Source organism: Homalodisca vitripennis, chromosome 1, assembly GCF_021130785.1.
Source record: "Homalodisca vitripennis isolate AUS2020 chromosome 1, UT_GWSS_2.1, whole genome shotgun sequence".
Lineage (NCBI taxonomy): Eukaryota > Metazoa > Arthropoda > Insecta > Hemiptera > Cicadellidae > Homalodisca > Homalodisca vitripennis.
In genome coordinates this window covers 106789284-106816867 of record NC_060207.1, presented here as the reverse complement: position 1 = coordinate 106816867, position 27584 = coordinate 106789284, and the positions used below count along the sequence as shown (strand labels likewise).

Here is a 27584-nt window from a genome sequence, read left to right as displayed (position 1 = left end):
CAGAACTGATTTGTTATCATGACTTGAAAAATTTCTCTTGCCAATTATACTCGTATAAGTATAAAGATTAAATGACTTAAATTGAAATAGGGTTTTGGATGGATATGTTTTAGATGTAGAGAAAAGAGCAGTACACAATTAGTATAATTGTCATTTGTAATAGCCAAATTGTAGTCTACAATCTTATTACCTACAATGTAATCTGGGATAACAAAAAACATCCAAACAAGTTGCAAACAACGTAGTGTTATCAAACAAACATTTCGTTTATAAACAAAAATTAAGCCTTACTTGATCTCCATGGCTAAATGTGTTGTATATTGGGTAAACATAATTTCTAACAAGTCTAAGATTTTTTTTTATCCTTAATATGTGAAAGAATTCTGAGTGGTAGGCAAACTTATACACTGTGAATAATTTATGTATTAACCAACAAATTCACTGTATGTTTAATACAGTAGATTTTTAATGTCCTACCAATTAGTAAACTAAAAATTATATAATCATTTAGAAAAAAATCGCTTTGGATGAAAAATACAAAATATTTAACAATCTTTATTTAACAATAAGTTTAGAGTTTTATTTTCATTTTTTAAATAAATTACAACCTTTGAGAGCTATATTGGTTAATACTTTTTTTTTACAAACTTAATTTGAAATCAACCCATTGAACAAGTACAGACATCAGCACATGTGGGTATCAGGTACCTGTAATGGAATGAGGTTTTGAACATATGAATTTTTACAAATATCAATAATCCACTCGGATAGAACACCCAACGTTTTAGTAGTTTCAATTGTTTTAGAACTGGCTAGTAAAGCTGGTCAGAACTGCCTATCCATTACACAGAATATAGAGTTAATTTTTTAACTAACCAATTGCCTTTAACAGATTGTCAAAGTTCATTGTGTTTAAGTGAACTGAATTGAGTTGAGACCAACATAACTGTTGACTTTCAACATTAACTTCTGTACTATACTAGTCATTTATAAATACAATGTTAAATAAAGTATATTACATGTAATTAAATAAATATTGATAAAATGTTGCTAAAACTCTCTCTCTTTACACTAGGTATCGTAATATTTCCATAAGTAGGATCACTGTCTGGAGGAGGATGGTACGATATGGCAATTCTTTCATCACTGCATGCCATATAATTTGCTGATTTTTTATTTTTATTCTGGGGAGAACATAATTCTTCTGATCCCCCCCATTATTTATGTTACTGCAATGTATTTCACACTCCTACACTTATAGGTTTGGAAAATTTAGACAAGACTTTCGTTTAGGTTACTGTAATTTCAATTGTATTTTTACAACAAAATATTACACCCTTTACAAATAAAAGCTTTACTTTTATGCATGATGCCTATGTAATTTTTAAACCATTCAATTCACTCACTTTTATACCATTTAATTCACTATAGGTATTTATAAATGTCATTAACCCATTGACCACTTATCACGGTACCGTCTCGTAACGGCCGACGCAGTACCAAAATACCAATCACGAGACGGTACCGTGATGACGATATGCGTTAGTAAATATATGTTTAAACAATAGTATGGGCTCAAATAATAAAGTTTATATATTAAAATTAAACTAAAGAACATGTACTATACATATAAATATGTATTAATTCCATAAAAATATCTGCGTGATCGGCGTTTTGGTACCGCGTCGGCCGTCACGAGACTTTACCGTAATGACGACGGAAGTTATTAAATATTTGTTTAAACATTACTATGGGCTCAAATAATAAAGTTTATATATTAAAATTAAACTAAAGAACGTGTAATATGCATATAAATATGTATTAATTCCATAAAAATATCAGCGTGATCGGTATTTTGGTACCGCGTCGGCCGTCACGAAACAGTACCGTAATGACTACATACGTTATTAAATATTTATTTCAGCAATAGTACAGGCTCAAATAATAAAGTTTGTATATTAAAATTAAACTAAAGAACATGTACTATACATATAAGTATGTATTAACCCCAAAAAAATAATGTGAATCAAGGTATAATACTATACCCTTGCGCTTTTTTCATGTTTGCTAGTGTTTGTGTAAGAACACAAATGTCGCATTTGACTAAAATCAACGTAAAATTTGAAAAAATTAAGATAAATCAATGAAAAAAAAAATTGTACACGTAAAAAATTAAATTTTCAATATAATTACACCAAACATCATAGATTATAACTGTGTTTTGTACTAAACAAATTCTTGCTTTCAAAATTTACAAAAAAAATAAAATGTTTAAAAATTATTCTTGAAATTAAAAAAATCTTATATACTTTAGTGCTTATAAATTACAGTATATTATAGCCTGTTTTATTAGCTAAAAGGCAATGGCTCAGTCAACCAAATAGCAATAAAATTAAATATTTTACTAAACCCTTACATTTTTTTGTATATTTAATTGGATTTATACAAGGAGGTTAGCGCAAGAATATTGAGTGGCTAATGAGTTAACCCTTCAGGCCAAAAACAAGATTTATTTAGGTAACGGTCATGATTTATCAGGTTTAAGAACTTAAGATTTAAAAACAAAAAAGTTTCTCTGAAGATATCATTAAAAAATTCTATAGAATCAAAGTCAGTTGTACGGTCTCAATCATACTTTTACTATTTAACAGAAAATTACAAATCTACAACTTTATAACCTTTGTTTTAGTTAAACGTGTCACAGTCAATGAGTTAAAGATATAATTCATAAATATAGAAAATAAGTACATTTATTTTGTACTGTAGTATCATGTTTTTACATAAATTAAATTTTATAATCATTACAAATTTGTTGTAAGAAACAAAACATTTATTTTCTTGGAAAATCTAAAATGCACTGAGATGTCTATAGCTCATAACTCTAGCATTCCAATGATCATGTATATTTTATTCACCATATCCTGTATGTTATTTTATGTATGTATTTTTTATTTTACATCTACACCTAATGTGAGTCATATCCAAACTCCATATTTAGTGTTGATTCTGTAGTTAGATTTTAGTGTAAAAACAGCAGATTGGGAAAATATAAAGGGAGTGATTTATTAAACAAATTTAAAAATATATAATTATTAAAAACATATTTTGTTCTTAAACTATATTTAATTTAAATAGCATTTTTCTAAATTGAATTTTACGAATATAATGTAATTTCCTTAACTAATCATTCATTAAACATTATCTAATCATCATATATAAACTGTAAAAAACCATATCATTATCTCTTCAGTCATTTTTGTATTAAAAATTAAACAAAATAGCTACTTTAAATGCTTAAAATATTCCTAATGGAGATTTAAAAATTTCTATTTTTTCTGTGGTCATAAAATGTAAAGAAAGGTGACTCTTAAATAAAAAAAATTAATTCACCAACTACTAACCAAAAAGCCTATTGCACAATCTTATTTCATGTAGGCGAGGCCTGATAGGTGGTAAAAGATGAATCACACTAGACAATTGCTGGAGTGTAATATCACTATCAGCACTGTCCCTCCCATATCTTCGTTAGAAAATTGATTCACAACCCAATTGCTTGAATTGTGTTAAAGAGACATGCACATGTTTACTCATCTAATGAAGTTTGTGTATATTGTGATCAGAAAACTCAAACAATAGAAACTTTGTATTACAGTTTCACAGTAGTGGTGATTATAAGTGGTGATTTCCTCAAAGATCTAAACAGAATGTAGCAGATGCTTATCATCATGATGACATATTATATTTAGGCCTATAACAACATATGTAGCTAAGTAGACACATAAATCAATTTATTTCTGATTAGCCATGCACATGTATTTAATATTTTAGTCTTATTAAATTTGCAAGTAGTACATTTTATAGGGAAACAGCTCTAGTAGAAATCTACCGAAAATTATGGTTCTAAAGAAGAATACTCTTCATAGCTAATTTATTGCCAGAAGCATAATGTTAAGGTGCTGAAGAAAAAGCTGTGAAAATGGCTTGTGGAGATAACAATTTACACTATGATTGAATTCACTGCTTAGCTTAAATTACTATCAAACATTGTTTGTGCTCAGTTATTATATGTTTCTTGTACGTTATTAATGTACTATTGTAATGTTTATTGACACCAATTCTGTACTCTATGTTCAAGAATAAAGTCTTCTGATTCTGATTTTTATGTACTATTTAACTTGTTTTAGCAACTTAATCACAAATTATTTTAAGATATAAGGCAACGTCAGGAATGGGGTCAGAGTGGCTCTCACACGACATCATGTGTTATAATTATACAATATTTCTTCTCAAAACATTACAGGGAAAAGTAAATATTGCTATAGGCACTACAACATAACAAAAAAACTAAAGTTTTGTAATAGCCAATTATGTTTCACACATCGATAAACTCACAATACAAGAAAACATTATAATATTGAATTTTGCACTACACTGTAGTTTTTTTACTTACGCAAGCTTGAGTTTTGACTTATTTTCTCTAACAGGTTCAATGCGAACCACTCCCCTTGGTCGTATAATGTCAGCTCTAACATCCTCTGAAAGCCACAAAATATAATAATAAAAATCCATTTGTTAATACTTCAAATCGGTTAAATCTTTACTAGGCTTAGAAACTAGTAAATATGACTAATTAATCTCAGCTACTCATTAGGAGTAAAAGTGTCAAGTGTGGTATAACAAAAAGGAAAAAAGAAGGAGAGAAGTTGAAAGATGCTGAAGAGAAGCATTATGCTGAAGAGAAATAATGCTGTATGGAAGAAAGGATTGGTTTTAAAGTTAAAAATAGGTCAAATGACCACTTGAATTAATGAATATATGCTGTAAATTATAACACATTTACAACACCAGCAAATTATACACTAACTGTGTTTATTGTTAGTTGTATTGTTAATATAAAGAAGTACACAAAATTATGTTTAAACTGAAAAACAGTACATAACAATGATAACAAATTAAAATTTTAATGATACAATTTAAAATGATACATTGAAGTTGAATTTAGTATTGTTGTTTTACCTATCAAATTTAATATTTATTTTGTTAGTATGTTGAACCGTCTGTGTAAATGCTAAGTATTACACAACATTAGTATTTAATTTGTCTATGATACCAGTTTTATATTTTGACATAAAAGTTTAAACAATACATACCAAATGTTAAATAATATAAGAACAATATTTTTTACATGAATACCATATCTGTAATTTATTATGGATAGAATAAATCAAGCAAAGAGTAAGACAGTTCACCTAGACTTGCAAATTTCTATACCCACTACAACTGATAAAAGAATAAAAATAAACAATGATAAGAGTATCAAGACCACTGAGGTAAAATTTTAAAAACTACTCACTGTTCTTGGCCAATAAGGGTTCACTTGGAGTGGCCGGTTTTACCTCAGATATCTGTTCCATAACTAGTAGTGTAGGGGGGTTTTAACTTCACCAGTTTTTTGTAAACATGCTGGGTATCACATTGATGCTAATAAGCAGTGATATCAGAACTACTAACACACTGCACATGTTGTGGATGGGTGGGGGGAGAGAACAGCTGACTTCCCAGTGGCTATGGATCATTCAACCTAGTTTCAATCTATTTTTATCTTGACGCTGTTCTGATCTAACTTTATCTTCCAGCAAGATACTCAATGCCTTGTTAGTTGAGTTGTTAATTAGATAACATACTAATTAATCCGGTTGGGAATGTTTGTTGTGATTGTAAATCAATTTTTAATGTTCTGTATACACTACTCATGGAATAGTAAGTCTTGTTACATATAGAAAGAATTATATGAATTGGTAAAAATAATGAAAATAAAAACTTGATTTGATTGAATAAAATCCACTATTTTCAGTGGGTTTGCTGTTTGAATGTCATTTTTATCAAACATTGCTATGACAAATTTTGGGAGTTTTAAGTTATTAAGACTAGAGCTTACATACTATATTTTTTTGTGATTTAAAAAATTATTCTTCATCCCTGAAAAATCATATCTTCATTAAATATAAAAATCTATTCTAGTTTTCATAAACTATTATAAGAATACAATCAGGGACTGAACAGTAAAAGACATATGTCCAATGTTTACAATTTTGAAATGTTTTAAGCCATATCTCAATGAAATATGGAATTAAATGTATTTTTCATTAATTTAAATAGTTAGCTTGCATTATGAAAAAGATTTAAAAGGTGATAACCAGAACAAAAATACAATTAAAATATAATTAAACAAATATAAAATGTTTTAAAACATACTTAAGAATCAATTTCCAGTGTGGTATCAATGTATTTAAAAATATTAAATTCTACCTGAATGTAAAGATATTTCCCATTGCCTAAAAGTTGAAAGTTTTGTTAAATGCAGCCTAAAAATGTAAAACATATGCCCAATAATTGTTTACCACAAAGCAAGGTTTAATACAATATTTAAGTGATGTGTCAGTTGAGCTTTCCTTTTTTGCTAAACCCAAAAATCCTAAGAATGTTTGGAACAAATTAAATATTGTTCTAAAAGGCTCGCAAGCAAAAATACTTGTAATGGTTTAGTTTATTTGTATCAAACTCATTTGTTTTGAAATTGAACTAGAACTTTTCTACTGTAGTAAGCATATTTCTAGAGTGTTGTACAAAGTGTGAGTTTAGAGTATGAATACACTCTATTTAGTTTTTGATAGATAAAGATAGAAGAATGGAACTAGGGACACCTATATAGGAAAGTCATGGAAGCGTTGGATTGTTTTTGAACTCCTGATTAAGATAGAGGGTTTTGATTGGGATAAGTGTCATTAAATAAACTCCTTATTCAGCATAAGATCTCACCCGATCTCTGTAGCCTCACATCATCAAGATCATAATACGCTCTTGTTCACTTCTCCATTTCAACGTTAAGTATCACAAAAACACATCTTAGCTTTGTTAATTCCAACCAGAAACTGAACTGATAAGTTAAGGGAGGCCTGCCCTGCAGCAGGTAATAACTGTAAAACAGGTTTGGGTTTGTAAGGAAATTAGTTGTCCATTGAATGTTCATGTTTTGCCTCAATTAATTTTTCATTAATTTCAATGAGCAGCCATTTTGTACTGGGATGAGATAGAAAGCCTTAGTTTCCACTGTTCTTCTTATTTTATTATGACCTACGAATGAGGGGTCACTTAATGCGTCTTATAATTTAAAAATTTTGAGTCGTCCTCCAAAATCCCATTTTGGGGAAATGGAAAAAGCTGTAACAATGACTAAAAAGTTCACTTCTATTTCCTAAATAGGTGTTCAGAGTTCCATCCCTCCATCTTTATCCATAAAAAACTACACAAAGTGTATCTATACTTTTAACTCAAACAGTATATATGTAAGGGTAGCAAACAGGCCCGTACTCGAGATCGGTTTTTTCGGACAATTTTACTAGGGCCTGGGCCTCACCATACTTCTATTTGAAGGGTCTATGTTGACAGACACGGTGGCGGGACATGACAGTGTCCGGCCGAATATCTTATCTGGAGCCTGCCAAAGCTGAGTACCGCTCTGGTAGCAACTACTGATTTCAAACCATTCATATAGCTAATATTCATTCATATATATGAATTCATATATACTAATATTATAAATGCGAAAGTGCCTATGTTCGTTTGTTTTTCTTTCACATGTAAACTATTAAACCGATTGTACTGAAATTTTACATGGACATTATTACAGTCCCTGGGATGAATATTTGCCTATTCTTATTTCAAAAATTCCTCTGGGTCACACCCCACTGATCTTAAGAGTAGCAAAAAATGCCATGTTGGTATCTAGAGTTGTGAAATATTATTTTAAAAAACTTGTCAAATGTAATCAACTGTTCTGTGAAGAATTGTACTTATCATAAGCAACCATTAATAAAGATCTAAAATTTGTTAAATCATCATTAAACCAGTTACCCCTGTTTTTAGTTTTATTATTTGGCATACAACTAATTCCTTAAAAGGAAAAATATTATCAAAGGTATACATAAATATCCTAAAGAGCCTGTTAAAAAAATACGCCAGCACCATTAAAATACAAAACACAATGTATATTACAGTTGATCCTTGAAACTTCATTTCTTAGTTGAAAGGTTTTGTCCTGTGAGTAAACTCGCTTCTTCACCGGTTGATTCCTTACAGATGTTAGGTGGGCAGTTTAGGATAAGTATTAAATCTAAAAGACAATGTTACTAATCTTACTATACATTTAAAGACTGATATAAAACCCACTTTAGCTCACTTTTGACAAAAGCTCACTTCTCTCATCTGTGATATAAATATATTTTCTTGATCCCGAAACAAGTCAAAATCAAGTACGGAACAAAACATACTAAGAACAATGTAATTTAGGATGTAGATCAGGAAAGATGCAAAATCAGCTATGGAACAAAAATACTAAGATCAGGATAAATTACAATGACCATAAGTATACACTTTTTAATATATTTTATTGATTAGGGGAAGAAGGAAAACTCAAAATTGGCATCAGAAATATAATTCACACGAACCATAAGTGCAAGACCTATGAAACTGTGTTCAAAGCTGGGGGTAACTGCTTGTAAATTAATAAATACCATATCTGATAATGGTTTTATATTGGTTGAACCAAAGGACTCCACTGTACTTGCTTACATGTATCATCAACACATTCAAAGTTTTTTATCTATTTTTGACAGCACACATGTTCAATCCACACAATTTATTCTGAAAAGATCTCTAAAGTTATAATAAATGTTCTCATTATGAGAAAAAGTAATAAAAATAATAAGTTTAGTAATTCAATTCCTACCAACCTTTTTTCTGATAATAGAAGCTTCAAAGTAAAACATTCTGCTTGAGTTATCAGTCAATTCTTAACTCATTTATAATCATCAAATTCAAATTCTTTATTGCCAGAATATCTTTACAGTGTATAGCAGTCTCAGAAAACAATTAAGCATAAACAATCATCTATGATATACATTACCTAGGCCTAATAACAAGTGTCTATCAAATTATAGTGAAATAATCACTGATGTCATACAGACTGATATTAATCCATAGCTTTTATACACTTTGTTGAAACAATTAATTTCAAGAGATTAAAGATGAGTAGGGAGAGAGTTGTAGAGTTTAAAGCATGTTTCAGCAAAAAAAATTTAAAGTGGTTTTAAGACTACATTGAGATATTCTAAGAGAATTTGAGTTTCTAGTCATATGGTTATGAATAGATCTATTTGTAGATATGGCATGTAAATTTCTTTTTGTATACATTAGGTAATCTAAAATATACAGTGCAGGTACTGTAAGAATGCCATAATTTTTTATAAAGGTTTACAATGAGTCTTTATGTTTACATTAGCTATAATTTTAATAGCACGTTTTTGTAAAATTATTTATTTTTTTGGTGTTACAATCATTGCTCCATACATTAATTTCATGAGATAAGAAACTATGAAGGTAGGCATAGTAGATAGTAATGAAGATGTTTATAGTTACAATATATTAGACAGAATTAATATGAAAATACCCTTAGGCACTTTATTGCATTTCAACATGCCAATCCCATCTGATGTCACTCTAAAGAATGACTCACAAGAATTTAACATAGTCAATGTTCTGTTGGCTAGACGGTTTTAAACAAAATTCTAGAGTCTGGGTTTCATCTTTATTAAGATAGAGTGAATTAGCACAACTGAGCAGTCCTCGATAGTGTCACTAATATTACAAAGAACATCATTAGCAAACAAAATATTATTACATTTAACTTGTACAACCAGGTCATAAGCAAACATAAAAGATCTCACATAGTTAATAGCAATAGTACCAGGTAAATCATTTATGTAAGTAATAAAAAATAGGGGGCCCAGGATTGAGCCCTGTGGGACACCAGTTCTTATATTTAAGTATTATGAAAAGTAGCCTTCATAATAAACTGTCTGTAGCCTTTCAGACAAGTAAAACCCTACAAACTTAGCCGCCAAACTATCAAAATCATAAAATTTAAGTTTATACAGCAGTTTCTCATGTAAGATTGTGTCAAATGCTTTTGACATGTCATAAAAAGCACCAATTACTGTGTTCTTGCTGTCCAGACCATAAATACAGCTCCTCAAATATTCAGAACTGGCTAGACTAGTACCTTTCTTAGACCTAAATCCAAACTGACAAATAGTAAAAAGAATTTTTTTTTAATATTCAACAATTTTTTGTTTAAAATAACCTCAAATACTTTAGATTATCGGTATTATTGATACAGGTAATAAAAAATAATGATTAATAATTATAATAATTTATTACTAATGATAATAGTAATAAAAATAAGAATTCATATAATTCATTCCTATAATAATTCATTTCATATTAATAATTTTTAAAACAATTTTTACAAAATCAATTAAATAAGCTTAAGCAGTGGTTTTATTCTGTTTTAAATCCTTAAATAAAATAAATCTATCACTATGTTAAAAAGCAGTCTTTCTGCTGGATCTGTCCATGATATATTTGTTGAGGATTATTCAATGACTATACCAAAAACAATTTTTTTCATTTTATAATATCTGAATTCTGTTAAATTGTTTGACAACAAGTTTGGCCAAATTTAAAAACTGAATGACAATGAAAAAGCCCAAAATAAGATTGTATAAGAGCTTTCTCCTAAAGTTCATCACATAAACGTTTTATTGTAAGCACACTTGTACTAAGTTTACTTTATTCTGATACACGAATTGAAATCAGGATCAAAGGCAAATAACAAAATTTTGGAAATATATCTTTTTGAATCCTATTAGGATATTCTTTGATGCTAAATATTACAGTAGTTGTCTAATCACTGTTTAGAATCAAGTTAGTGGCAGAAAGCCAGTTCTTTAGAAGATTAATATTCAATTTAAAGTCTGTTATTGAGTGTGTTATAATCTTTATTTGTAGTTACTATAGTGATATCATCTGTGTACAAAACAATATTTACAGGGACATTTACACTCAGATCATTTACTGCAATTAAAAACAGCAATGGAACCAGAACAAACCTTTGTGGGACTGCACAGATTATGGGTTTACACAGAGATAATATATCTTTTTGTAATACTGCATAACGAAATATACTTTTTAAGTAAGAGCTAAACACTTCTAAAGCTATCCCCTTAATATTGTAATGTTCTAGTTGTTTTAATCAAATGTTATAAGATACTCGATCAAAAAATGTGTTAAGATCACAGAAAGTTATTAAAGCAAAATAAAACTTAACGGTCTAGAACTATATAAACCAAAGAAATAACAGCTTGAGCTCTTGATAGCTTTTTTCGGAATCAAAATAGTTCTCTACAAAGCAGATGTTCCATGTCCAATCATTTTAATAACTGTTTACATATGACTATTTCCATGACCTTAGACAAAATCCGCACATAGCAACAGGTCTTTAATTTCCTATTTAATACCTTTTCCTTATTTTAAAAATAAGATGGACTTTACTGATTTTTAAAACACTGGGAAATATTCCTAGATTTAAATTCAAACAGTCAATTGAGTTAAAAAATAAGTTGTCGTTTCATTAACCAAACAATTTGTCAAACCAAAGTGAATTATGTTATTTTTAGGAGCTAATTGTTTTATTACATCTAAAATATCACTTTCTGTTACACATCTAAAAATAAAACAACATGTATCATGAGGTACAACTTTGTGACTTAAATAAGAACCAAAACTACACTTATTACGGTTCACACTTACACATTCTTTGGTAACATTTAGAAAAAAGGCATTAAAATTATCAGGCTTAAAATAACTATTTACACTATCCTTTACAGTACACTTTTTATTTCTTTTTACAATACTCCATAATGCCCTGTTTTATTGTTGGCACTATTAAACTGGTGTTAGCATGCTTTTTTGTCTCTTTAATTTTACACCCATACAACTTTATGATATTACGAGCAATTTCCCGCGGCTTCACACGCAATTTCCTGTTGAAAAACAGTATACTATATTCACTTATAATTTTTCTGTCACATTCTAAACATTCCTGAGATAATGATAGTCGTTCCTTCGTGAGCCTCTTGGGCGCATTATGAAGGTATGTACCATATTTCATGCCTCTATCTTTTATGGTTTTTGCTAGGTGTTGATAAGTTATTCAGTACAATTAATTTATATGGATGAATCTCGATAAACTAATTAGGTTATAAAGAATCAAATTTGGTATGTTAACCCGGGAACACTCGCGCTATTAGATTGAATCTAACATAATTTTTGTGTTATATAACATTTTTTTTATTTGTTATCTTACAACACTGAACCCTTAATTTATGCTTCTATGGGTATGTCTGCTGTGTATTGCATCATGTTTAGACATTAGAAGTTGCTGGGATGGGGCTCCTCGCGGGTTATTAGTTTCAACCTAACAGCGCGAGTGATCGCGTCAGCGCAATGTTAGGAGCGATCTAACGGCGTGAGTGATCGCGTAACTGCCAGTTTAAATCCATCAGTTTAGTGATTTTTCTTGTTTTTCTGTTTGCTTCTGAGTTATATTTCGTAGATTGCTCTTTTATGACTTTACAATTATTGCAATGAATGAAGACCATGAAAAATCCGTTCTTAGTTGGTTGGATGATGTTAGAATCGATCTAACAACGCGAGTTCTTGCGTAACTTCTTGTAGCGCGAGTTCTCGCGGGTTAAAATTAATTTTCTCTTTAAGATGTTTCCAGTATTATTGTGGAGTTTGCCTTGTGCATGATCAAGAAAATGTATCAACGAAAACCAATTTCGATCATAAAGCGTCTTCTTTCGGCTCTTATCATTTACCTTTAATCTAACCAAATTCGATTACCTTGCGTGCAAACATTCACGGCTTTGTACTATGAGGTGGTTTTATAACAGCGTTTAATAGTATTTTCATTGCAATAGATAGTTTATTGATCATTGGTGCAATCTAAATTTAAAATTAGGCAATAACTTCTTCTATGCAATATGCATTACACTACTGATCAAGCACTTTACAATAATAATTTTCTAAATGTTAAATGTAAACAAATGTTCCTGCCTCTTTAATGAACTTCAGCTGAAAGTGTTAACAGCTGTTAAACATGAGTTCACTTTGTATTACGTGTTGTAGTGCAGTCTGCCGGATCCAATGTAAAACATTCCAAAATCAACAACTACTTACAAATGAAAAATTAATTAAAATACATTTTCCAGTAGACCAAATTGTGAATCTAAACCATTCTCGAATTCCATTGTAAACACAAAAAATTTCATCAAAATCGGTCCAGTCGTTTAGGAGGAGTTCAGTCACATACACACGAACACAAGAAATATATATAAAAAGACTAGCAGTTATCCGCGGCTTCGCACGCATTCTTTATCTATGACATAATAAACACTTCTGAGATAATCAATAGTCACTCAAAGCTATTCCAATCTCCTGATCCATTTTAGATTTAAGTTTAAAGAACAGTGTTTTGGGATCCTGAAGTCATAAAGTGAAACAGTTTTTATAATTTATTAAAGTGCTCCGACGATTTCAGTAATAATAAAAGTTAGCCTTTTTATCCCAATGACGAAAGTGTATCGTCCAACTAAAAAGTTGCTGCGGTCAATATGAGTCAGAATCAGAATCAGAATCAGAAACATCTTTATTCATATTAATACACATGGTGTACATAAGAATGGTGTCAATCCAATATAATACTATAATAATAACATTATTAACATTAACATCATTGTTAACAAATAGTAACAGGTCACAATTCATTATATAATACAATAGTTTCATACTAAAATTATTAAAATTACAAATGAAAATTTAAAAATTAAAGTTAAAGAAAAAAAAATGTAATAAAACTGTTTTTATCCATGTTTTCCACCATGGATTTCAAAAAATTCAGAAAACGAATACAGGGGAAGGTTAGTTAAATATTTTTTTAGTTTAACATTGAATAAATTATTATTTTGAAGTAATTTTATGTAGTTTGGCAACAAGTTGAAGAATTTAGCTCCCATGTATTTTGGTTTTTTACAAAAAAATTCCAAATTATGTCGGATGACTGCCATATTATTTCTATTTCTTGTATTATATGAGTGGTTTTTACCACATATTTCAATATCATTTATTCGATTTTTCACTGACAGTATAGTGTCATATATGTATGCACTATAGACAGTCATGATTTCTAATTGAGGAAAGTGGTTTTTTACGGATTCATTCCATTGTAAGCCGAGCATAATACGAATTGCCTTTTTTTTGTACAGTTAGGATTGAATTTAAATTTCTAATTGAAGTTGATCCATATAGGGCAATACCAAAAACAATATGTGAATGAATATGAGAAAAGTATACTGACTTCAAAGTATTGTTTGTACATAATTTTGATATTCTTCGAAGAGCATAAAGACCAGAACCCATTTTTGAAAGTACACTGTCTATGTGTTTATTCCATGACAATGAGCTATCCAATGTTAATCCCAGAAATTTTACCTCCTCGACTTTTGCTATAAAAATTTGATCCATTCGTATACTAGGATTAATTTTGTTTCTACACCAGTTAGTATTAAATTCAATATAGTTTGTTTTGGTTGGATTTAGAATTAAATTATTTTCTTGGAAAAATTGATTTAAATTGGATAGACTAAGAAACGCATCCATTTCAATGTCATACTTAGATGGTGCGCTTATTCGCAGAGTGGCATCATCAGCATACAAACACAATTTTTCCAATTCAGGAAGACCTTTTAGGTAGCAGAGAAATAGCAGAGGTCCCAATATGGAACCTTGAGGAACCCCAAAAACGGTTTGTTTTAAATTTGATTTGTAGTTGATACTAAAATTATTTTTAGTGTTTTGGTGAGCTATTTCCACAAATCTAAGTGTTTACGAACTTTTACTATTGGAAAAAAAGTATTAAAATATTGTAAAAATATACAAATAAATATGTTATATTTCAAATTATCATTAGCTATATATAGTTGTAACCATTTCTCTAAGCTTAATGCATGTTTAAAATTTTTCATATTTTCATCAGAGAAAATCCTGGAGTATTTGAATTCATAGTTTGGTGGCTTTTTTATACTAAAGGTATGATCGTATACCCTAATGAGCTGACCATCGTGATCCGACAACAACGTATTCAAGCACTCGACTTGTATCTGTGATTGTTTAAAATTTGTTAATACATTGTCAATAGCTGATTGTGTATTTCTGGTGATCCTGGTGGGAAAGTCAACCAAGTATTTCATATCATACTGTTTTAGAATTTGCTCCAATTTTTTCTGAGAATTATTTTTTTCTAAGGTATTGATATTAATGTCTCCAGATATTATTATGTATTTATATTTATTAATTTATTAATCTATATAATTTATTGAAGTGCTCCGACGATTTCAGTAATAATAAGAGTTAGCCTTTTTATCCCAATGACGAAAGTGTATCGTCCAACTAAAAAGTTGCTGCGGTCAATATGAGTCTGTTCTGGTCGTTTAAATTCACCCCCTGGTCTAATCTATTTACAGTTCCACAATTGATTTATGCTGTCACACTAACCAAAACAATGGTCTCATATGTTGGTTTCGGAATTTAACTTAGATTAAATTTTAGTGATTAAATGATTTTGATATGTTTACTGATCACTAAATATGTATTAGGGATATATGCTTCAAGTATTAGGGCAAGAGTATGTTATCTCCATTTGCTTTTCAATAACTACAATAAAAAGGCTATACACAATGTTCTAACCAGATTAGATTACGTTATGTCAAACGTTCACAGCTTTCTACAATTAGGTAGTTGTTATAACAGCGTATAATAGCATTTCTATTGTATTAGATGGATTATTGATCATTGGCGCAATCTAAATTTAAAATTAAATAACTTTGTATTTGCAATTTGCATTACACTACTGATAAAGCACTTTACAATAATTTAATATTTACTAAAATTTAAATGTAAACACATGTTTCTGCTTCTTTGATGAACTTCAGCTGAAAACATTAACAGCTGTTGAGTACCAGTTCAATTTATATTACGTGTCGTAGCGCAATCTGCCGGATCCAATACTTACAAACCGCGGATCAAAATAATATTTTAGAATATCTAAAAATGTACTAAAACTAACATTAACAGCATCTGTCATAAACACTTCCTTCTTTAAATAAATAATATTTAAATTCTCTATGCCTGCTTCAGTTATTTTAGTCATAGTTTTAAAACTTTAATTAGAAAAATTACTTTCACCTCAACCTAAATAGTTATGTAAAAATTTGCACTTCACTGCTGACATGCTTATTAACTACAATAGTTGAATAATTATTATCTAAAGTAGTAAACAGATTATCCATGAGTCTGAGACCTCGAATAGGCTCAAAAACTGTTCTTTTAATCCATACACAGAATACAGATTTATAAAGTTTACAGCATATTTATCATCCATGCCCAGAAAACTCATGTTAAAATCACCATATATAACATGTACGTTTAATTCATGAATATTTACAAAAAACCTTATAATTTTCCAACATAGACTATTCTATAAAACTTTAAGTGAAATAAAAGTTTTCTTTTTCAACAACATGATGTTGGTATAATAGGAAAGTTATTAAATAAACTCTAGCAAATTGAACTAAAAACCTTTTAAATGCCTTTTCAAAATGTAATATACTTATAATTACGAGCACAAACATTGTTGTAACAAAACTTACGCAACAATTTGAACCAAGAAAGTCTAATAACAATGATTAATGATTTTTGAAACATCACTTACCTGTTATATCTTCAACAGGTACTATTCTCCAATCTCGAGTCATCATTTAGTTAGTAGAGACACTTAAAATTTTATAAAATGTGATATCATGTACATAACAAAATCGCCAAAGCAATGTTTCCTGGACGGAAAATGAATCACAACTGATCTCTAAAGCTTTAACTCAAGAGGAGTGATAACTAATATAGCCTTCAGTATATATGGCACCAGATCACAGTAGATTTTACATGTTAATTGTTGAATTTAACCCTATTACACCATAAAAACATTAACAACTTAGTTTTAAGGGATATTTAGTTTTATTGTCATTATCTCCATTTTATTGCTGATATTTTTACTTTGCAAAGGTATGTTACTTAATGGTAATTAAAAATCTGCTTTTCAATAAAATTAATAGTGTTAATCATTCCAGAGCCACATATAATATAGAATTTTTGTAGTGAGCAACTATTTTTATGAGTAACTGGAGACCATGAAAAAAGACAAAGGGGCATTATTGGTTACTGCAAATATCAAAGACAAAATGTTAATACCTCTAAATTTAAATTGAATGGTACTAACTAGTTGATTTTGTTACGTTTTTAATAGTATTTTACAGCACTAAAAAAATATAAATACATTTTAGGTATAATTTTATAACTAATTGTTACAATAAATATAGATTTTTTAAGTTTGCCTATTTTGTTATGAAATATTATAGCAATAAAACTATAAACAATTTACAAATGAGAAAACTTTTTACTCAATATTATTTTCTAATATAAACTTTTATAAATAATAAAGAAAAAAATATTGTAGCTAGGCTTTATTTATAGACAATACAATTAATAATGCTGGAAAAAATTAAAATGGAAAAAATGCCGGAGTTAATTTAACAAACATGTTGTTATGTTCACAAATACATTACAAGTCAAATATATCTTAACAGATTCTCTGTCCAGCCTATATCACACAATATTATGTACATAAATTATCTGTATGGTCCAAAACAGAGTTAGTTAATAACATATTGCTTATTTACATAATAAGTATATTATTACTTTTTAGTAATACCATTCATTACTTATTTTATGGTTAAATTATCTTGTAAGATATATTCCTATTTACTGTATATAGCAATTTACATTTCACAGAATATAGGACTCTGAATATTGCTATCTCCTTGATAGGAACCTAAAATTAGATAGTTAGATCATTAAGAAGTGACATACAAACCTAATCGAACTTGACTAGATATTGTCATTATCAGGATTGTGGCAATAACAAAATATTAAATTATTTATTATATATACAAACAGAAAAGGTACAATTTAAGTATTTACCTCTAGCTACAGGTATTGAATGACCAACCACACCAGTAGCATATTATTTACTGAACTGTAAAATTATTACCTTGGATGCATAGGATAAGAAGCAAAGCATTAAACCATTACAGCATTAACTGACTTGTATTAATGTTTGCAAGGAGCATAAAATTTTACAGCAAACAATATTTACAAATTAGATTTGCTATTTACATAGGGAAATACAGGAATATCTCTCAACCAAAGAGCATTCTATTACATTTTTATCTGGTTATAACTCTTGGAATTTAATAAATCTATCCAGATGGATAGAAATACATTTATTTGATTAAAAAGGGCAAATGTAGATTCATCTTTATGCAAATTACCACAGAATCCTTACTATTAACTATATTACCAACAATACAAATACAATAACAAACAAGTAATAAAAGCATAGGAATAATTTTATTACAATTTACAAATTATTGGTACATTTTAAATAAATCTTGCACTGAAAATAATTGTATAAATATAAAATATGCCAAAATGTCGAATAACATGTTTATTATATTATTATTTACACAAATTTATATTGTTATTCTTTTTTTAAATTTCCTAATAGAAAAGTTACTATGTCTCACATTACAAAATTACTACAATGGTACTATTACATCTAAATAAAATTATTATATTTCTGACAAAATATAATTTGAATTAATGGATTATTACCCATATAGGGAAACCATATATCTGTTCCAAAATTAACTTTCCCCTAAGAGGGCAATTATGTTATGTGTATCTACTTAAGATAAAGTAAAGCTTTGTACAAACTTAGTTATAATTTATTAAACCAAATCTTTTTGTATAAACACATCGTTTGGTCATGGTTTAGTAGTAATAAAAATGACAAAGATCAACTGGTTGATGTGCGTGAGAGCATGAGACTTCAGATCCTGCACTAAGCAGAAGGTGAACTGGAGCAGCTAAACTCAACATTCGTATTGAATTAACCATTCCCACCATAGGAAACCATTATGTATAGAGAACTTGGTTGCTCCACCGTGATTTGGGATAGTGTCTGGAACATTGTAGAGCACTCAGTTGTGTATCTTAAGGGACAATGACAATACCTCCTCATCTAGGTTATATTCTTTTTTAATCTAGATATCTCTGATGTCAAAACTATGGTAAGTGTTCATATTGTCACAAAGTTTGTTGGCTCTCTTCAGATGGACATTGACTTTGTAGATTCCAGGAGGCAAGTCTGTGACAGCGTCAGATTTCAGATGCTGCACTGAAATGAAGCTGAACTGAACATTCATACTGAACCATCACTTCCCACCATAGTTACATTATGTGAAGGTTATTATATTATTAAATGTTTTAAGTCATTAAACTACAACCACTTTACAAAACCAGTACATGTAATGAACTGATCTTGTCTTAGTAATTTCTAAAAGTACAAGGTAAGATCTTTTTTTTTAAAGAGAAACCGAATAAACTTAAACTATAAAATAGTGCATATAGTATGATCAGAAAACAGTAAATGCAATACTAGAATAACAAATGGAGGAAAATGGTAATCTGTTTAAAAAATGGATTGATACACAATAAATACACTGAAAAGAGTACAAACTTAAAAAATAGTAATTAATAGACGCTCTCTAATAGTAATTAGCAGATAAGGGAAATTGTAAAAATACCATTCTTCTTAAGTAATTCATTTCACTCTACACTTAACATGTGTGCTGTCATTTTAGTTGAGTCAAACATTTAAGTTGTTCTGTGAGGTTTGATTGTGCATATTAGTTATTTCACTAAAAATTACAAAAAAGTTCTTCGATTTCAAGCAGTCAGGAGATAATCATGTGTTATTTCATTCTAATAAATTACATTGCATATATGTAGACAATAATATGGGTGGGGCTCCTGAACTAGTTTAGACAATCAAAATACTTAAAAAATTACTGTATAAATTAACCATAAACAGATACACAAAAATAAACAGAACATTTTAAATTAGTACAATGCTAAATACTGTATAACAGGCAATAGATCATTTCAAATACAATGACTGGTTTTTTTTTAACTAGTAATTAGAACATCTAAACATTTTAAATAGTTTTATAATGGATGATCATACATAATGAATGAATATCCTTATGTTTATATACTAGAACCTCAAATCAAGCTTAGCCTTTGAGGCCCTAAATTTTCTCATCTAATTGTAAAAATATGTGAAATATAGTGATAATCTTTTAGTTTTATTATATGTTGTATTCTTCAGTTTTAAAGAAATATTTATGTCAATCATTAATAAATAGACGATTTGGGACATTTAGTCTAGTCATTGTTAAAGTAATGTAGAATATTATCAAAACTCTTATCTTTGTATTGTGTTGGAGTGAGAAAATAAATTCTTTCTTTTTCAGAGATTCGACCTGTTCTTGAAATTCTCTTGAAATCAAAGAATTTAAAATAAAAAGTATTAAAAAAAGTTGTGAAACTTAAAAGTTCATTTTCTAAAAAGTTTCAAAAAATCATTGGACATTGTGATAGAATGTATTCAATAAATGTTTAAATTTTAATTTACAAAATTAATTTTAACACAATATTTTCATTTACTTGTCAATATTATTCAGCAACAATCAAATGTAAATTATATCTTTTATTTATTTAATTAATCTTTTTATCATCTAAAACATTAAAAAAGCTATATGGTAAATGAACTTTGAAATCTCTTAACTTTAAAATAACTTTCAAACCAAATTTATCTTTAATTTTATTTAAACTCTACATTTCTTATTTACTTTAAATTCATTTAATTTCTCATAATTTTTCAATGCAAATTTTCTAACTTTGTTAAAATTTTTTAAGTCTATTAATAAGACAGTTATTTATATAAAAAGTTTTGAAAACCACCGCAAAACTGTTCAGAATCAATTATAAAATCTGTTTAAAACAAATGTAAAGTATGTTAGAAATGAATGTAAAATCACATTAAATTAATGTGAAATCTGTATGAAATCAATAAAAATCTGTTTAAAATAAATGCAATACGTGATGAAAATGCTGCCAAATCATTTGGAAATCAATATAAAATTTTATGAGTATATTTTCAAATCTGTTTGTAACAAACGTAAATCTACTGAGATTCTGTATCTGTTGGAAATCAATATAAAATCTTTTGAGAATAATGTCAAATCTGTTTGGAATCAATGTTAAAGTTATTCAGTTTAAATCTGTTGAAAATCAAAATAAAATCTGTAGAGAATGTTGTAAAATATATTTAGAATCAATATAAAATATATTGAGAATGTCAAATCAATTTAAAATGAATACCAAATCTTTAAAACATGTATGTAAAATATCATGAGATTTAGTTTAAATCTGTTTGGAATCAATATAATTAATGTTAAAGCTGAATGTAAAATCTACCAAGAGTTAATTTAATCTGTTTGTAATCATTATAAAATCTTATAAACATGAATGTAAGATCCTTTAAGAATGTTGCAAAGTATGTTGAAGATGAATGCAAAATCTGTAAAGATAAATGTAAAATCTGTTGAAAATGTTATCAAAATCTATTTGAAATCAATACAAATCAGTGGAGTATTTTGTTGTTTTTTGAGATTATTATCAAATCTTACAGAAATTAATACAAAATAAATTGAGAATAGTATCAAATTTCATTGGTTTAGTATAAAATCTCTAGATTATGTTATCAAATTTGTTGAGATTGTTGACAGATCTGTTGAGACTGTTATCAAATCTGTTTGGAAACAACATAAAACACAAGTCTCAAAGGAATCAGAATTGAATTTTATTATAATCAGTTGAAAGATGGTGGGTTATTAAAAGATTTGTTAGAATTTGGAGAAGATATTCCAATTAAAAAATGTTATACATTGCGTTAGAAATGCTGCTCCAATGAAATATTTTTAATTGGTTAGATAAAGAATTAGATTTTATAAATATGGATTTGGGTTAGATGAAAAATCTTTAAATTATGTAAACTAAAACATAAAAACAATTTAAATTAAACCACTTACATTTGGAGAACTGACAGAAATTTGTAAAAATATTAAACATTTTATAGGAATTTACATGTGAGATACTTTACCTAAAAAGTTAGAAAATTTAAATATAGAATATTGAATTTGGGGGAGTAGAACTCATTGGGTTTGTTATTAAAAAAAGATGAAATTACTTACTATTATGATTCATATGGAAGTACTGAAGACAATCCTCCAACATTTTATCTGAATATTTAAGTAAAACTGAATTATATTACAATGATTCTCAAATTCAAGAAATTCTATTGATGGAAAAATAACAATTAATGAATTTTTATTAGAGTATAAAACAAAAACTACAATTCAATTGACTTATTAAATTACAAAATAATATGTTTACTTTTCCAAATAGGCAATGTCTGGAGAACGAATAAAAATATCTGGATTAACAACTTGTTCATTTGACAAATTTTTTTCGAATTATATATAATCCTAAATTCGTTATTATTGGTTTTCAAAAAGATGTACTTAAATATTATATACAAAATAATCAAGAAAAAATCTTTTAACATTTGATAGTAATAATGTAAAAAATACTAGAGTAAAATTGAATGGTTATTATTCAGATGAATTATAACATTTAAACTTTCCTGTGGGTTTTTTGAAATTATGTATTAGATGTATAAAGATTTTAAACAAGTTTATTTTAAAAATATGGAAATATATTTTAATTCAAAAAAAGTTATAGATAATCAACCATTTTATGTTTATTATCAATATGGATTTTCAAAATGCTATAAAAAATACAATCTGCTATATTATTGTTTTTTCTGAGAAGTTATTATTACAGAAATTCAATAAAGTGTTATATATATAACATATATATATATATACTAGCGGGCCCGGCGCGCTTTGCTGCGCATTTCAATAATTTTTTGCAAAAGTTGCCCGCGGCTTCGCACGCAATTTCCCGTTGAAAACAGTACACTATATTCACTTATTCTTTTTCTATCACATTCTAAACATTGCTGAGATAATTGATAGTCGTTCCATCGTGAGCCTCTTGGGCGTATTATGAAGGTATGTACCATATTCCTGCCTCTATCTAGCTGTTACCCACGGCTTCGCACGCAAATCTTAAGAACCGAAGTCCTTATATTACTTAGTATTTTTTTTTTTTACTATAATAAATTTTAGATTAAATTAGTTATATCTCCGATGCCACGATTGAGCTTGCTTTGTTGTCTCGATCGAGAGAATATGTACACACGGAGTTTTGAGAACCATACTTCTGTCAAAAAAAACAACTAAGGTTGATTTTATAACATTCTTTATATTTGTAGCCAACGTAAGATAGTAATTATGATATCTGCATTACTCTTCTGATCAAGCATGAGCATGGTTTATATTAAATAAATATTGCAGTTAAAGGTGAATTTTTACGTCAAATTTGAATTGTATTATCTGGATAGTAAAGTCTATGTTTAACAGTGATTGCAAAAACAGTTTAAACAAAATTTGTCGTTTCTCTTAAGCTTACTCTATGCTTTAAAACTATAAGTGTAATATATGTTTACAAAGAACAGCTGATTAAAAATTTGAAAAGACGTTAACATATGTTTGCTGCAATGCATTTCTTATGGGTATTTCTGTAACCAGTGGAGCGGAATCCTGAATCGGGAAAGGGATGGGCATAGCTTATAAACCTTCTCCGTGGAAAAATACATATACGTACAAATTTTCATCATGATCGGTCCAATAGTTCACGATTCCATAAAGGACAAACATACAAACATTCATAACATATATATATATATATGTGGGCCGTCCCCCCATGGTTGGCATGTCATGGTAATAGCAAAGAAAAATAGTTTACATAGCCATATGACGCTGTGCAAAGTTTATAGATGTTATATGCTATGGTTTGTAAAATATTAAGCCGTACCCAGACTTTTCAAACACCTTATATATACGAGGTCCAATCAAAAAGTATCCTACCTTTTGGTGCAACGTAAAACTGAAGTTACCTGAAAAAAGCTGGCGTTAATTTTCTTCAAAATAAGCACCCTGAGAAGCAACACAACGATTCCAGCGACATTTCCACTTCTGGAAGCAGTCTTGAAAATCACTTTTCGGCATCGCCATGAGATCAGCCGTCGTTTTTTTCACAATTGCTTCTCGACTTTCAAATCTGGTGCCTTTCAATGGTTTTTTGAGGTGGGGGAAGAGCCAAAAATCGCATGGAGTCATATCTGGAGAGTACGGAGGCTGAGGAACTTGCGGAGTGCCGTGTTTCGCCAAAAAAGTTTGAATGAGCTGGCGCATTGTCGTGGTGTAGCCGCCAATTTTGAGACGCCCAAAAGTCAGGTCTTTTGCGGCGAATCGCATCTCGGAGACGACGTTGGACACTTAAATAGTACTGTGCATTCACAGTTTGACCCTCAGGGGCATATTCATGGTGCACAACTCCACGGTGGTAGAAAAAAACAGTAAGCATCACTTTGACATTGCTTCGAACTTGCCTTGCTTTTTTTGGCCGAGGATCCTGGGGAGACTGCCATTGTGATGACTGAAATTTGGTCTCAGGGTCATATCTATAGACCCAACTTTCGTCTCCAGTTATTATCGATGTCAAAAAGTCCGCATCATCCTCACAACATTGCAGCATGTCCTCGGCAACATTCAATCGCCGTTGCTTCTGCTCGTCTGTCAACAATTTTGCGGCTACCCGGCGCAATCCCAAGTCATCCGTTAAAATTGCTTCAGCTGATCCGAAACTGACATCTAACTCAGTACTTACTTCCTCCACAGTCATTCGACGATTTTCACAGATCAAAACTTTTGCTTTCTCGATGATTGCAGTGGTAGGCTTGATCACTGTAGGGATATTTTTGTACAGCTCAGGATTCTCACTCTACCTTGTCTGTATATAATGCAATGCTTGTTGTATCTTAGAAAAAATGAAGACAGAATTATGCTCAGAAATGAAATCCACTCGTACAATACAAGAAATAGCCATTTAATAAATTTACCTCCACATAGACTTAGCAAAAGTGAAAAAAACCCTCTGCACATTGCATCTAAATTCATGAATAAATTGCCTATGGAAATGAAAAAATTAAAAGACTGTTCTTTTAAATCAAAATTATATAATTTCTTGTTAAATAATGCATTTTATTCAATAAGTGAGTTTTTATTGAGACAATGGACTGACAATGACTTCTTTAACTAGTGAAGTACAATTATAAATTATACTGACCTGCCTATGTATTTGTGTGAAATATCTTGTGGCCAATAAATTATTCTATTCTATTCTATTCTATTCTATTCAATTCGATTTCCGGAGTTCGACTTGTTTTTGGTCGGCCCCGAACGCGCGTCACTTTCTGCCGAGGTTCGACCACTTTTGAAACGGTTATACCACTCTTTAATCTGCGTAACACTCATTGCCTCATTTTCGAATGCTAGCTGAATTTTCCGAATGGTCTCACTTTGTTTTTCTCCGAATTTCACGCAAAATTTAATGCAATAACGTTGTTCCACTTTTTCCGTCATCTTCACAGTTAGAGAAAACCAATACGCGCACTTGACTTATCAGTACATACTGACCCGTCTCCGGTGAACCAGTCGGGGCATCAAGATAAGACTTTATACCTTTCCTTATCATAGTAGGAACTATTGTCGCAATAAATCTTATTTCATTATTGGCAGCAGAAGCCGCGATACACAACGAGGTCGGATACTTTTTGATTGGACCTCGTATTATATGGCACAGCGTCATATGGCTATGTAAACTATTTTTCCTTGCTATTACCATGACATGCCAACCATGGGGGGACGGCTCACAGAGGAAAACATGGAAATCTTAAATTAAAGCATGGGTCGAGTGATACCTCATTTGAAAGAGCTCACTTAGTAGAGTTGAATGCCACAAACCGCATCTCAAAAGGGTTATCCAATAAGAAATAGCGGGTTGTTTTAGGTACACATTGTGAAGTACATTATGCGCTGCCATTTCTGACTGGATCGTCGTATTCTGATGCGGTAAGCGGCGTTTCACTCTACTAACCAATGGTTTCACTGATTAGTATTCATAAAAAATAACAAAAAAATGTAATTAAAATATTAAGTGGTAAGTTAACTATTTCATCAACAAAGAACAATGGTAGAACTTAATTAATTCATAAACATAAAGACGATGAATTCATTTTAGTTTTATTTATTGTGTTATAAATTTATGACATAATTTGCCAATTAAAAAAAGTAAGTGAAAACACATCTATGTATGTCCTTACGAAATGCCCACTTCTAATTTAAGGGAAATGTTTGAGATTAAAAAATTGTCTATAAGAAGGGAGTTAGCCTCAATAAGTTTTTTATGTAAGTTACTTAATAATTCAGTTGATAGTTCGTATTTGCTAAGTCACATAGGTTTGCATGTACCACATCATATATTTATAGAATTTAATTTATTTGCTTTACCTAGATGTAGAACAGTTTCTCAATATAATTTTCCTTTGTACAAGACTCTACGGTTTCTTAATTTAAACCAATTAAACTTAGATATTTTTAATAATAATTTGGAAAATATTTAAAGAAATGCAGCAACCTTTTATTTTAATTTAATTTATTGTTCATTGTAGAAGTGTATGTGTACAATGTAGCAAGTTGTTATTTTTATTTAAATTGTATAGAGTTCATTTATTTATGTTGTGTAAAGAAATTTAAATATTAATTTGTGTAACTGCCAGCAGTTTAGTTTGTTATGTAAAGTTCATAAGAGTAGGTACATTAATCTTAGTTAGGATGGCTGTTTTGGGAATAATTGAAGGTTTTGTACTTTGTTTGTGCTATATCATGTCCTGTAGCTGTCATGTAAAATTGAAAATAACTAAATAAATAAAAATAAATATTAATCTAGATTTGTTTAAAATAAGGAATTATCCTTTTTTCATGTTCTAAGTTGATATTAACATACATACATTTTTTAACTTAAGTGTTATAGATTTAAGAATGTCATAACTATTCATTATGTAAAATACAATGTTGATTTTCCAATTAGGAAAACAGGAAATATAAAATACAAGACTATATCAAACAAGACAAAATACAAAAGAGATTTCTCTTAAAAAAAAACATCAATCTCTTTGCAAATGTTATCAAAGAAGATAATTGGAACAATATTTAAGTTGGACCAATTGACCAAAAATATGATGTATTTCATTAAACATTCTCAATAGATGAGCACATTATACCCAGATAACAGTGAATTTAAGACCCAGATAAAAATGAAGAAAACATAATACATTCAAAATGTTTTCAGTGTAATGGCAAAATATTGAACTTGGAAATATTTGTGTCTATATTATTGTTAGTTACTTCAGTAAGATTGTAAGTTACATCTTATAAGGGCCAGTCATATACTGTATATACCAGACTTTTTTATAAAAATGTATTTCTAAGAATACATTACAAAACTATAACTTTTCTCAACATAGTCTCTTGCATGATGTACACATTGTTCCTTCACTTTAGAACATTGAAGATCTC

The 27584-nt window shown here is 29.2% G+C and overlaps 1 protein-coding gene across 5 annotated transcripts in view; it reads right to left on the bottom strand.

Annotated features, from left to right (window-relative positions):
- The window catches only part of LOC124368714 (sodium/hydrogen exchanger 9B2-like), a 68567-nt gene that overhangs the window by 28813 nt on the left and 12170 nt on the right, over nucleotides 1-27584 (bottom strand). For 2 of the 5 annotated variants that reach the window (XM_046826038.1, XM_046826023.1), the window contains exon 2: nucleotides 4451-4535. The exons of 1 other annotated variant lie outside the window; for it this stretch is intronic. In XM_046826038.1, the coding sequence (XP_046681994.1) occupies nucleotides 4451-4535 (85 nt within the window). Of the gene's footprint in view, nucleotides 1-4450; nucleotides 4536-5353; nucleotides 5812-16732; nucleotides 17225-27584 lie in introns of those variants that run through there. 2 more of the 5 variants (XM_046826047.1, XM_046826029.1) reach the window with 2 other exon arrangements.